The sequence below is a fragment of the Anomaloglossus baeobatrachus genome, chromosome 7 (assembly GCF_048569485.1).
Source record: "Anomaloglossus baeobatrachus isolate aAnoBae1 chromosome 7, aAnoBae1.hap1, whole genome shotgun sequence".
Lineage (NCBI taxonomy): Eukaryota > Metazoa > Chordata > Amphibia > Anura > Aromobatidae > Anomaloglossus > Anomaloglossus baeobatrachus.
In genome coordinates, this window is record NC_134359.1 from 265,646,476 (window position 1) to 265,660,450 (window position 13,975).

The 13,975-nt window shown below is 51.0% G+C and overlaps 1 protein-coding gene across 1 annotated transcript in view; it reads right to left on the minus strand.

Moving 5' to 3' along the window:
- Positions 1 to 13,975, minus strand: part of MAD1L1 (mitotic arrest deficient 1 like 1) — a 922,608-nt gene that overhangs the window by 862,364 nt on the left and 46,269 nt on the right. Inside the window, exons 7-8 of the mRNA XM_075318107.1 lie at positions 12,153 to 12,283; positions 9,480 to 9,594 (exon numbers count right to left, since the gene is read on the minus strand). Of these exons, the coding sequence (XP_075174222.1) occupies positions 9,480 to 9,594; positions 12,153 to 12,283 (246 nt within the window). The remainder of the gene's footprint in view (positions 1 to 9,479; positions 9,595 to 12,152; positions 12,284 to 13,975) is intronic.

A 13,975-nucleotide genomic window follows, 5' to 3' on the forward strand; every position in this document is an offset into this window, starting at 1 on the left:
GTGCTGGGTCTCCCAATTAGAGCTAGAAGAAAAGGAATTTACGGTAAGTAAACAAAATTCCCTTCTTCTTTGTCGCTCTATTGGGAGACCCAGACAATTGGGATGTCCAAAAGCAATCCCTGGGTGGGTAAAATAATACCTCGTAATAGAGCCGTAAAACGGCCCCTTTCTACAGGTGGGCAACCGCCGCCTGAAGGACTCGTCTGCCTATGCTGGCATCCGCCGAAGCATAGGTATGCACCTGACAGTGTTTCGTGAAAGTGTGGAGGCTGGACCAGGTAGCCGCCTGACACACAAGCTGAGCCGTAGCCTGGTGCCTCAAGCCCAGGACGCATCCACCGCTCTGGTAGAATGGACCTTCAGCCCTGAGGGAACCGTAAGCCCAGCAGAACGATAAGCTAGAGAATTGGTTCCTTGAACCACCGAGCCAGTCTTGATTTGGAAGCCTGTAACCCTTTACGCTGGCTAGCGATAAGGACAAGAGTGCTTCTGAGCGGCGCAGGGACGCCGTACGATAGATGTAGAGTCTGAGTGCTCTCACCAGATCTAATCAAGTGCAAATCCTTTTCACATTGGTGAACTGGATGAAGACAAACAGAGGGTACGGATACCCTGATTGAGATGAAAGGGGGGGATTCCACCTTAGGGAGAAATTCCGGAACCGGATGCAGAACCCCTTGACCTGGTGAGACACCGGGAAGGGGACTTTGCACGACAATGCTGCCCCGACAGACACTCTCCGAAGTGAAGTGACTGCCCCTAGGAAAACCACTTTCTGCGAAAGGCGTGAGAGAGAAAAATCCCTCATAGGCTCGAATGGTGGTTTCTGCAGAACCATCAGCACCCTGTTCAAATCACAGGGTTCTAACAGTCGTTTGTAAGGAAGGACTAAGCGGCCAACCCCCTGCAGGAACGTGCGTACCTGAGGTAGTCTTGCTAGGCGCTTCTGAAAAAAATACAGAGAGCGCTGAGATTTGTCCGTTAAGGGAACCGAGCGACAAACCTTTTTCCAACCGAATTGCAGGAAGGAAAGAAAGTAGGCAAGGCAATTGGCCAGGGAGAAACTCCCTGAGCAGAGGACCAAGATAAGAATATCTTCCACGTTCTGTGGTAGATCTTGGCAGATGTGTGTTTTCTGGCCTGTCTCATAGTGGTAATGACCCCTTGAGATAACCCTGCAGATGCTAGGATCCAGGACTCAATGGCCACTCCATCAGGTTGAGGGTCGCAGAATTCAGAAGGAAAAAACGACCCTTGAGACAGCAAGTCTGGTCGGTCTGATAGTTCCCCCGGTTGGCCTACCGTGAGATGCCACAGATCCGGGTACCACTACCTCGTTGGCCATTTTGGAGCGACGAGGATGGCGCGGCGGCAGTCGGACCTGATCTTGCGTAACACTCTGGGCAATAGTGCCAGAGGTGGGAACGCATAAGGGAGTTGAAACTGCGACCAATCCTGAACGAAGGCGTCTGCCGCCAGAGCTCTGTGATCGTGAGACCGCGCCATGAATGCCGGGACCTTGTTGTTGTGCTGAGACGCCATTAGGTCGACGTCCGGCATCCCCCAGCGGCAACAGATCTCCTGAAACACGTCCGGGTGAAGGGACCATTCCCCTGCATCCATGCCCTGGCGACTGAGAAAGTCTGCTTCCCAGTTTTCTACGCTCGGGATGTGAACTGCGGATATGGTGGGTGCTGTGGCTTCCACCCACAGCAGAATCCGCTGGACTTCCTGGAAGGCTTGCCGACTGCGTGTCCCACCTTGGTGGTTGATGTAAGCCACCGCTGTGGAGTTGTCCGACTGAATTCGGATCTGCCTGCCTTCCAGCCACTGTTGGAACGCTTTTAGGGCAAGATACACTGCCCTGATCTCCAGAACATTGATCTGAAGTGAGGACTCTTGCTGAGTCCACGTACCCTGAGCCCTGTGGTGGAGAAAGATCGCTCCCCACCCTGACAGACTCGCGTCCGTCGTGACCACCGCCCAGGATGGGGTTAGGCAAGATTTCCCTTTCGATAATGAGGTGGGAAGAAGCCACCACCGAAGGGAAGCTTTGGTTGCTTGAGAGAGGGAGACGTTCCTGTCTATGGACGTCGGCATCCTGTCCCACTTGCGTAGGATGTCCCATTGAAGAGGACGCAGGTGAAACTGCGCGAAAGGGACTGCTTTCATTGCTGCCACCATCTTCCCCAGGAAGTGCATGAGGCGCCTCAAGGGGTGTGACCGACCTTGAAGGAGTGATTGTACCCCTGTCTGTAGTGACCGCTGTTTGTCCAGCGGAAGCTTCACTATCGCTGGAAGAGTAAGAAACTCCATGCCAAGATATGTCAGCGATTGGACCGGTGTCAGATTTGACTTTGGAAAATTGATGATCCACCCGAAACTCTGGAGAATCTCCAGAGTAACGTTGAGGCTGTTTTGGCATGCCTCTTGAGAGGGTGCCTTGACCAGCAGATCGTCTAAGTAGGGTATCACTGAGTGACCCTGAGAGTGAAGGACCGCAACTACTGTAGCCATGACCTTGGTGAAAACCCTTGGGGCTGTCGCCAGGCCGAACGGCAGTGCCGCGAACTGAAGGTGTTCGTCTCCTATGGCGAAGCGCAAGAAGCGCTGATGCTCTGGAGCAATTGGTACATGGAGATAAGCATCCTGATATCGATCGATGCTAGGAAATCTCCTTGGGACATTGAGGCGATGACGGAGCGGAGGGATTCCATCCGGAACCGCCTGGTCCTTACGTGTTTGTTGAACAGTTTTAGGTCCAAAACAGGACAGAAGGACCCGTCCTTCTTTGGAACTACAAACAGGTTGGAGTAGAAACCGTGACCCTGTTGCTGAAGAGGAACCGGGACCACCACTCCTTCTGCCTTCAGAATGCCCACCGCCTGCAGCAGAGCCTTGGCTCGCTCGGGAGGCGGAGATGTTCTGAAGAATCGAGTCGGAGGACGAGAGCTGAACTCTATCCTGTAACCGTGAGACAAAATGTCTCTCACCCAACGGTCTTTTACTTGTGGCAGCCAGGTGTCGCAAAAGCGGGAGAGCCTGCCACCGACCGAGGATGCGGTGTGAGGAGGCCGTAAGTCATGAGGAAGCCGCCTTGGTAGCGGCGCCTCCGGCGGTCTTTTTAGGGCGTGATTTAGACCGCCACGCGTCGGAGTTCCTCTGATCCTTCTGAGGCCTTTTGGACGAGGAGAATTGGACCTGCCTGCGCCCCGCAAGGACCGAAACCTCGACTGTCCCCTCCTCTGTTGGGGTATGATCGGTTTAGGCTGAGGAAAGGATGTATCCTTTCCCTTGGATTGTTTGATGATTTCATCCAGTCGCTCACCAAACAAGCGGTCGCCAGAGAATGGCAAACTGGTTAGGCACTTTTTGGAAGCAGAATCTGCCTTCCATTCCCGCAACCACAAGGCTCTGCGTATTACCACTGAATTGTCGGACGCAACCGCCTTCCGGCTCGCCGAGTCCAGGACAGCATTAATGGCGTATGACGCAAACGCTGACGTTTGAGATGTTAAAGACGCAGCCTGCGACGCAGACATACGTGTGACTGCCTCAATTTGCGCTTGAGCCGCTGAGACCGCTTGGAGCGCCCAGACGGCTGCGAAAGCTGGAGCAAAGACACGGCAATAGCTTCATAGATGGATTTCAACCAGAGCTCCATCTGTCTGTCAGTGGCATCTTTGAGTTAAGCCATATCTTCCACTGCAACTAAGGATTTAGCCGCTGGAGATAGGAGGTCCACATTGGAACACTGAACCCAGCCCTTGACAACGTCAAAAGGGAAGAGATAACGTGTATCCTTAAGGCGTTTGGAAAAAACGATATCTGGACAAGCCTGGTGGTTCTGGACTGACTCCCTGAAGTCAGAGTGATCCAGAAAGCGTACTCAATGTACGCTTGGGGAACCTGAAACGGAACTTCTCCTGCTGAGAAGCTGACTCCTCAGGCGTAGGAGCTGAGGGAGAAATAACCAACATATGATTGATGGACGCCGTAAGATCGTTCACTACGGTGTCACAATCAGGTGTATCCAGGTAGAGAACGTTCTCAGGATCAGAATCCTGATCAGATACCTCCGCCTTATCATAGAGAGAGTCCCCATGCTGAGACCCTGAATGATGCGGTGACGTCGAGGGATGCTCCCAGCGAGGTCGCTTAGGGGGTCTGGGACTGCGGTCCGAGTCAGACCCCTCACCCTGGGATCCCTGAGACACTCCAGGAGCACCTTGTTGTACCAACTGGGGGGGGGGGGGGGGACCAGGGGCAATGAATCAACAGAGCCCATGGTCTGAGGGACCGGTCTGGACTGCAAGGCTTCTAGTATCTTAGCCATAGTCTCAGAAAGTCTGAAGTAAATACTGCAAACTCCGTCCCCATCACCTGGACCATTAGCAGAGACTCCGGCTGAGTAAGTTCCACAAGGGCCGTGCATTGCATACAATTGGGGTCCGTGGAACCTGCCGGCAGTATAGCCGTACATGCTGTACAGGCTGCATAGAAAACCTGTGCTTCTGCACCCTTGTTTTTCACAGACGATATGCTGTTATCTCCCCCGAACAATCAAGGAGGGTATATAGCCAAAATACAAAAGTGCGACCGAACAGTGCAATGTATAGCGTACAAGCATATATCTATATGTGCATTTCGGCACTAGTGGGGTCAGCACCACAGGTGCTGCTTACCGCCCGCACACAGCGGTTGTGTGACCACCAGAATCCCTGCCAGGGTCTTCCCAAACTTGTCTCTTTTCTCAGTCACAGAAAAAACTGACATGAATGGCTGCCGGCGTCCTGTGTAGAGGAGGAGGCCGTGGGCGTGCCCCAGAAAGTGCGGGAATCCGGTTTCACACTGTGTACAGTGAGAGGGGTGGAGTATGCAAAGCATGCTCCATCTCTCAGCGCTGCCGTGCTGTGCAGCGTCACGCCCTTACCCTGTCTGGCAGGCCAGTGGGCGGTAACGAAGTGTGAGTAGGCCGCAAAAGCCGGGGACTAGAGTGATAAGCGCGGCCCGGCATATAAGCCCTGGTCGGCGCGGAAGTCCCCGGCGCACCACAAGTCCCAGCCGCGCCTGAGATAAAAATGGCAGCGGCGGTTAGCGCGGCAGTCCCCCAATACTCTAACACACCCAGCACGCTGTAGTGTGCGATGGCACCAGTGCGGGCAGCGCCGCCATCCCTGGCGCACTAACACACCCAGCAGTGCTGCCGTGTGTCTGTGCGCGGTCCCCTTTATGGGGACACAGAGTACCTCAACGTAGCAGGGCCATGTCCCTGAGGATACTCAGCTCCATGTCCAGCAGATTCCCAGGGGCTGTGGATGGAGCACGGCCTCAGTGCCTGGAGACCGATAAGATCCCACTTCACCCAGAGCCCTAAGGGGATGGGGAAGGAAAGCAGCATGTGGGCTCCAGCCTCCGTACCCGCAATGGGTACCTCAACCTTAACAAACACCGCCGACAAAAGTGGGGTGAGAAGGGAGCATGCTGGGGGCCCTAGTATGGGCCCTCTTTTCTTCCATCCGACATAGTCAGCAGCTGCTGCTGACTAAACAGTGGAGCTATGCGTGGATGTCTGACCTCCTTCGCACAAAGCATGAAAACTGAGGAGCCCGTGATCCCACGGGGGGTGTATAGGCAGAAGGGGAGGGGCCTTACACTTTTAAGTGTACTGCTTTGTGTGGCCTCCGGAGGCAGTAGCTATACACCCAATTGTCTGGGTCTCCCAATAGAGCGACAAAGAAAGAGGACGTTACCCCAGACCGGCTAATCAAAAGAGGAGATGTGGATACCGTCAGCTAAGATGTGGCTACCATCCACACTCGTGGCCAATGGACTGCATAAGGCAAATCAATTTGCACCAATTCTAGTAAATTTCATTTATTTTCATTTTATTGTAACATTGTCATTTTGCTATTTTTTTATATTTATTTTTCTAAAAGCAGCAGCAAATTTTGGCTATAGTGGCTATTATTTAAAAAAGTTTTTTTTTTTTGAGAAAAAAAAAAAGTAAAAAAATACCGTATATTTCGCTTTATAAAAGACGCACCTGATTATAAGACACACCCCCAAATTTGGAAAAGTTTTTTTTTTTTTTTTTTATTAAATGTTAAATGGTGTCCGTCTTATAATGCCAGTGTCAGTCTAACAAATCATATAGGTTATATGTCCCTCATAGCCCCTCCATCCTAAAATTAGCCCCCTTAATCTGGATATGGCCCCCTTATATTGAATATAGCCCCCTTGTGCTGGCAGACGTCCCCCAGGGATGCCACATATCCCCCATTGATGGCACACATCTCCTATAGCTGGCACAGGTCTCCTATGGATGGCACACATCCCCCTGTGCTGCCCATGTCCCATTATGGATGGCACATGTCCTCCTGTGCTGTCCATGGCCCCCTATGGATGGCACACATCCCCCTGTGCTGCCCATGGCCCCATATGTATGGCACACATCCCCCTGTGCTGCCCATGGCCCCCTATGTATGGCACACATCCCCCTGTGCTGCCCATTGCCCCCTATGGATGGCACACGACCCCCTGTGCTGCAAATGGCTCCCTATGGATGGCACACGTCCCCCCTGTGCTGCAAATGGCCCCCCATGGATGGCACACGTCCCCCCTGTGCTGCAAATGGCCCCCTATGGATGGCACACGTCCCTCCTGTGCTGCCAATGGCCCCCTATGGATGGCGAACGTCCCCCTGTGCTGCCCATGGCCCCCTATGGATGGGACACGTCCCCCTGTGCTGCATATGACCCCCTATGGATGTCACACGTCCCCTTGTGCTGCCCATGACCCCCTATGGATGGGACATGTCCCCCTGTGCTGCCCATGGCCCCCTATGGATGGCACATGTCCCCCTGTGCTGCCCATGGCCCCCTATGGATGTTACACGTCCCCCTGTGCTGCCCATGACCCCCTATGAATGGCACACGTCCCTCTGTGCTGCCCATGGCCCCCTATGAATGGCACACGTCCCCCTGTGCTGCATATGACCCCCTATGGATGTCACACGTCCCCCTGTGCTGCCCATGGCTCCCTATGGATGGCACACGTCCCCCTGTGCTGCCCATGGCCCCCTATGGATGGCACACATCCCCCTGTGCTGCCCATGGCTCCCTATGGATGGCACACATCCCCCTGTGCTGCCCATGGCCCCCTATGGATGGCACACGTCCCCCTGTGCTGCCCATGGCCCCCTATGAATGGCACACGTCCCTCTGTGCTGCCCATGGCCCCCTATGGATGGCACACGTCCCCCTGTGCTGCATATGACCCCTTATGGATGTCACACGTCCCCCTGTGCTGCCCATGACCCCCTATGGATGGGACACGTCCCCCTGTGCTGCCCATGGCCCCCTATGGATGGCACATGTCCCCCTGTGCTGCCCATGGACCCCTATAGATGGCACACGTCCCCCTGTGTTTGATATGGCCCCCATGCTGCTTCTCATAGTAAAATAAAAAAAACTCTTTCCTTACCTTCTCCAGCGCTGTCCACCCTCGTGTCTCCCTCCGTGCTGCTGAGCTCCTGCGCTAGCCTGGTTCTCGGTGCAGGTCATGTGATCGGCACAGCAGAGTGACATCATCTCTGCGTGCCTGATCACAGTGGCAGCAGGGAGACACCGGGAGATCAGCGCTGGAGGCGGTAAGTTAAGCTTTTTTATTTTACTATGGGCAGCAGCATGGGGGCCATATTTAACACCATCAAAGGGGGGCGCAGGCACATATAATATATGCCTCTCCCCCAGCCCATCACGTGGTGCGGTTTCAACACCACGGTGATGGACAGTGGCAATGCATATTATATGAGTGGGAGAAGGAAATCTCCCGCTGCCTCATGCAGCCTTCACCAGCCTGCCTCACCCTCCAGCACCGCTCCAGAGCTGCCCCCACCTCCTCTGGGCCCTGCAGTATATAATCCGTATATTCGGATTATAATACGCACCCCCTACTTTCCCCCAAAATTTGGAGGAATAGTGCGTCTTATAAAGCGAAAAATACGGTATGTGTTTATGAAGAAGGCGGTCACTTTAAGAGTACATTAAAATGCATTGCAAAGGTTTTACTATGCCCTGCAATTGACAGTAAAAATGTACACCTGTGATGTTTTTCACGGTCATGACAAGTGAAATGTAGTATAACGTGGTCCCATAAACAATCTTATATAATACTTGTGGGCCGCGGGTGAATCAGTCTGACTGCTTATTGGCGTTTCTACCCTCTTGGCTCAGAGAGACATCCGAGGAGAGGAACTCCACTTGAAGTTATTAACATGCCCTAAAGCACCACTGCACCATTTGTTTGTTTTTTTTCACCACTGGAGTGGTGCTTTAAATCTACGTCACCTGCCCCACTCTTATACTCACCCTCCGGCATTTTCATCCTTTATCGGCACTGCTCCAGTTAGGTGGCACCTTCTTGTGCCTATAACTTCAGACAGGTCGGAAGTAACACGTTTTTAATACAAGTCTATGAGAGCCAGAAAATGGCCTTCATAGACCTGTACTGAGTTGTGATCTCAGGCACGCATCCGTGGAGCTGCCGGCAGGTCACAAACTGCAGAAGACCAACCGGAGTGGTGGTGTTAACAGATGAAGACTCTGGAGGATGCGTATAAGACAGTGGGCAGGAGACTTCGATTGAAAGCACAACTCCAGAGGTGATATATATAAAAAAAAAAAAGCTGGAGTGAAGCTTAAAGGGGTTGTCCAGGCTCGAGTTGGGATGCATTAATGGGTTTGTCCAGGCTCGAGTTGGGATGCTTTAAAGGGGTTTGTCCAGGCTCGAGTTGGGATGCTTTAAAAGGGTTTGTCCAGGCTCGAGTTGGGATGCTTTAAAGGGGTTTGTCCTGGCTCGAGTTAGGATGCTTTAAAGGGGTTTGTCCAGGCTCGAGTTGGGATGCTTTAAAGGGGTTGTCCAGGCTAGAGTTGGGATGCTTTAAAGGGGTTGTCCAGGCTCGAGTTGGGATGCTTTAAAGGGGTTTGTCCTGGCTCGAGTTGGGATGCTTTAAAGGGGTTGTCCAGGCTAGAGTTGGGATGCTTTAAAAGGAGTTGTCCAGGTTCGAGTTGGGATGCTTTAAAGGGGTTGTCCAGGCATGAGTTAGGATGCTTTAAAGGGGTTTCTCCAGGCAATCACTCTATGTGACTGCAAACTTGTGAATCCTCACAGTGCACATAGTGCGCGCAGTCTTGATTCTTCTGGACACATTTTGGTTTCTATTAATTGTATTGAGCGACGCCACGCACAACTAGTCACCATGTGACTACATGTATGCCAACTGCATACTTGCAATCATGCGCCCGCTTGCGGCCACGGAGAATCCTAACAGTGCCCACACTGTGCGCTGCGAGGATTCACAAGTCTGCAGTCACAGGAGTTGACTACACACTTGCGACCCAAGCCTGGACAACCCCTTTAATAAGGCACATGGAAAGGGATTGTCAGGGTTTTGAGGGTAACTGCGAGTCACTTACCTCCTTGTCCAGCTCTAAAATTACCATCTTTTCCTTCATCTGTTCGTAGCGCTCAGACGCTCTGCGCAGCGATTCCACCTCTTCTTTCAGTAGTGCATTATTTTCTTTCATTTCCCTGAATAAAGCAGAATCAAATGAGACATAATAATCATGAGCAATAATTGTTACTGGTTCAATCTAGGAATGTGATGTCAGTCTACATATTAAAAAGCCGCCAGAAAGTGAGAAAATGTAGTAAAAATTTCAGATTTATCAAAACTAGTGAAAAGAAAGAGCAGAGATGGAAGAAAGACCAAGAATCTGATCCCAACAGGGAACTTTTCAGTTTTTGGTCTGCATTATCCCCCCATCTGTGCCCTGCTCGGTGCGTCCTGTTCGTGGGCCAGAACAGAGAGCTGCTCACGTATATGCCTCCATGTAGGGTTACGGCTCCCGAAGCGGCCATGGCTTTCACAGTAAGACCAGCTTTTTGTCAAAGGTGCCAGTGTCAAGGGAGGAATTTGGGTGAAGACTGCTAATGGAGTCTTCGTTTGGGATATCAAAGACAGTGCCGTATTAGCTGTATACCAGTGCCGATATATCAATGTATCAGACAATGAACACACAGACATGATCTCCTTGAGCAAGCGTCATCAACTGACTCGTGTCTTCGATAGATACAATTATACAGTAAGCATGAATAACCTTGAAGCTAAACAGGGAGTGCTTCACTCCCCAATTTCTCACAGCACATTGCCTGCCTCCCGTACATTCCTTCTGTGTGAACATTACTGATAACACTTTTGCAGCCTCACATTCTGGCTTCATTATCTTTGGTTAACTCCTTCATGACTATACAACTTTGAATTATACTATGGGTCTATGCGATGGCTACATAGACAGATTATTATGCAACTACATCTATATTTTGATTATTTATATACACAGATATTCTTATTACGTTTGAAAATACAAGCTATAGCTCAGTCGACCTCCACACCAGGAGCAGGGCCAATTAGTTGACTATCACATTGGCAGAACCTGTGATTCATACTATAAAAGGTGCACATCACCCCCTGCACCCCCCCCCCCGGTAAACCCCAATAATGCCTTTATAAAATCTCCTGCCATGTATGTAAATTGCCCAATCAGATAGGCGTCATAATCTGCGCCTCCTTTCGCCGTCCTCCTGTGGTGATTGACATGGGAAGACTCTTCAGGCGCCATACACATAGGCGGGCACAGTCTCACACCTTCGCATAGTCTTTCCCGTCTCGCGCAGGCACACTTTGCTCTACCCTATTGCAGGCAGAGCCTAAAATATAGATGCAACAGCGCAAACTGGCGAATTCTCTGCGCAGGCGTGGGATTTTGCTAGCGATGTACAAGACTCGGTGATGTTATCCACATCCCAGGTCAAAATGTCGCACCTGTGCAGAGAACTTGCCGGTTCACGCAGGCGCATCTATGTTTTCGGCTCTGTCTGCAATAGGGTAGAGCAAAGTGCGCCTGCGTGAGACAAGTATATGTCTGCGGAGGTGCGAGAACTTGCACGCCTACATGGATGTCATCCACGTCAATCAGCACTGGAGGACGGCGAAGGGAGGGACAGGAGGCGCAGATTAGGACGCACATCATTCCAGACTGGGCAATTTACATACATGACGGGAGATTTTATACAGGTATTTGTGGGGTCTACGGGTGGGGGGGGGGATTAGGGGGTAATGTGCATATTTATAGAATACAGCACTGGCACTGCTTAAAGGGTTAGTTTTAGAAGGCCAAAATCTGGTGACAGGTTCCCTTTAAGGCTACATGCGCACAGTGTGTTTTTCGCGGCGTTTTTGGGCTCAAAACTGCATGACTTTGCTTCCCCAGCAAAGTCTATGAGTTGACATGTCAATTCTTTCCTGCGTTTTCCCCCCAAGCAATGTATTGGAAAAACGCAGAGATCAAAAACGCAGCAAAACGCCACGTTCTTGCTACGGGTGCATTTTGTGCGTTTTTAGCGGCCAAAAACACGCAAACGCAGCGTAAAAAAAACGCAGCGTGCGCACATAGCCTAATATGGCGATTATTTTTCAAAGAGAGGCGAGAATTGGGCACTTACACCTCAGCCCCTACTCCTTATCCAGTTAATTTAAGTACATACATATCAGTGGCCATAAATCATTGTTGGAGAGGGGGCAGGAGAAGTCCAGGGCTCTTGAGTAAAGCTGGCACACAGGTATTTGATGACCTAGCTACAGGTTAGGTGATCAACAGCAGATGTGTAGGGGTCCAATGCGCCCCCAAAGGTCAGCCATTTTTATGACTTTGTGCCAGCTGTATGTAAAGACCTTGAACGAAGCCGCGATCAAAGTGTAGTGGCCACTGCCAGGTACTGCAGCACATCTTCTATTCAAAGGATCAAGAGTTGTGCTGCTGCAGCTGGCAACGGCCGGCACTTTGAAAGGAGCTGCACTCATATCTGTCCTTTACCGGAGCAATAAAAGAAAATTAAAAAAAAAATAAATAAATAAATAAAAAACCAACACAGCTGACGTAAGGTGGCGGTACCGGATGTCAGACCCCCACCGATCTGGTCTGTAGACTATGCCCAGTCAACCCCTTTAAGTCTACCATCTCAAATAGGATGTACTTGGCTCGCTGCCTCGTGGAGGACCAGAAATAGAGACCAGCCCCAGGATTTACCTGTGGTAACAATTCTCTTCCCTCAGCTGCTGCAGTTCTCGCTCAATCTTTGGTAGTTTTTCCAGGTCAGACTTCATGCTCTTCACAATGGTGGCGTCCTGCTCCTGAGACGACAGCTTCTGCTCCAAGGTCTGTGCACGGTAAAATGTCCAAGTTATTGCAACAGAGCCTCATCTTTGGACAGGCGTGAAAACGTGACTACATTTTCAGTGCAGATAGCATGTAGGTACACAAGGGTAAATTACTGGCGGACCACTGTCCAGCCAAAATGCACATACATTTTGGGATTATCCAAGAGACTTTTCTTTGTATCCCCAGGTCATTAATTGCCCTACATAGGGGAAATACTAATATAACGAGATGAGAAAAAGTTGGGGCATACCGTGAACAATGTAGATTTTTGGTACTCACCGTAAAATATGTTTTTGATTAGTATTAATTGGGGGACACAGAACCATGGGATAGTCTGCTGCCACCTGTAGGCAGACACTAATAATACATGGAATGAAAACTTGGCTCATCCTTAGCAGACTATACCTCGCCTTTTAGGCCTAAGACACACGGCATGAAAATCGGACCGAGTGGAATGTGATAAAACATCGCATTCCACTCGGATCAATATTAACCTATGTGTCGGCACCCATTAGCAATTATTTTCTCGGCCCCAATAGGACCGAGAAAACAATCGAAGCATGCTGCGAGTGTAATGTGAGACTCTTTCTCTCGCACCCATTCAAGTCTATGGGGTGAGAGAAAGATTGCACTGCACTCGCGGTACAGCGGTGTACCGTGAGTGCAGTGTGAGAATGGCAATAGCCGGCTACGGAGGAGAGAGAGATAAAGCCCTAGCTCCCCTCCTCAGCGCTGGCCCGATCACATGATCGGACCTCAGTCGCAGTGACACTCTCATGACACTCGGCTCCCACTGTGCTGCCAGCGTGAGCTAAGTGTCATGCGAGGATCGCAGTAGTCCCCATGTGGCCCCGGCCTTACCCACCGGCTACTCAGTTTTGTGAGACAACAGTAAAAGGAGTTAAGGAATTATAATTGGGTATCAAGAGACGGACTACCACCACTTGAGGGACTGACGGCGAATCGGCCGATCAAGGGACTGTAAAGACCTTTCCCAGACAAGTCAGAAGAGAGTTCTACACTGTCTTGAAGAAACTCACCACCATTTATCCAAGACCCGCAAGCAAAACCGGAGAGAAAGTTTTCCCAAACGCCTCAAGATCCAGACTAAAGAGCTAGCCTGTTCTCCTTCGCGAGAAAAACAAATCCCCGACCAGTGACGCGAATCATTGCCAAATATTGTAGACGCAGAGTTGGAACGAATGTGGACTTTGTCAGGTTCATAGCCCACCTGAAGCGGTCCAGGGGGTGTAATACAACCTTCAAGCTCTCCCAGTTCTGAGACAGAGTAGGAGTCTTGACAAAGATGTCATCCAAGTAGAGGATTACCATAACTCCACTGAGGCGGAGAAGTGCCAGAACTGGGACCTTTGTAAACATTTTGGGCACCTCCGAGAACCCAAAGGGCAGAGACCTGAACTGAAATTGCTGCTGGCCGACCGCAAACTGAAAATAACGCTGGTGAGCAGGATAGATACGTAGAGGTAAGCGTGCGGTCGCTGCGGAGGAGAGGAAGGGGTTAATTCCTTAATCTCCTCCATTGTCAGCCTGAGCGTACATCGCACTGCACTGGGATAACGTCCGATGTTTCTCTCGCACCCATACACTTGAATGGGTGCAAGTGATACAGCTCTCGCAGAAAATCGTAGCATGCTGCAACTTTTCTTGCATCCAGAATCTGACGACCTGCT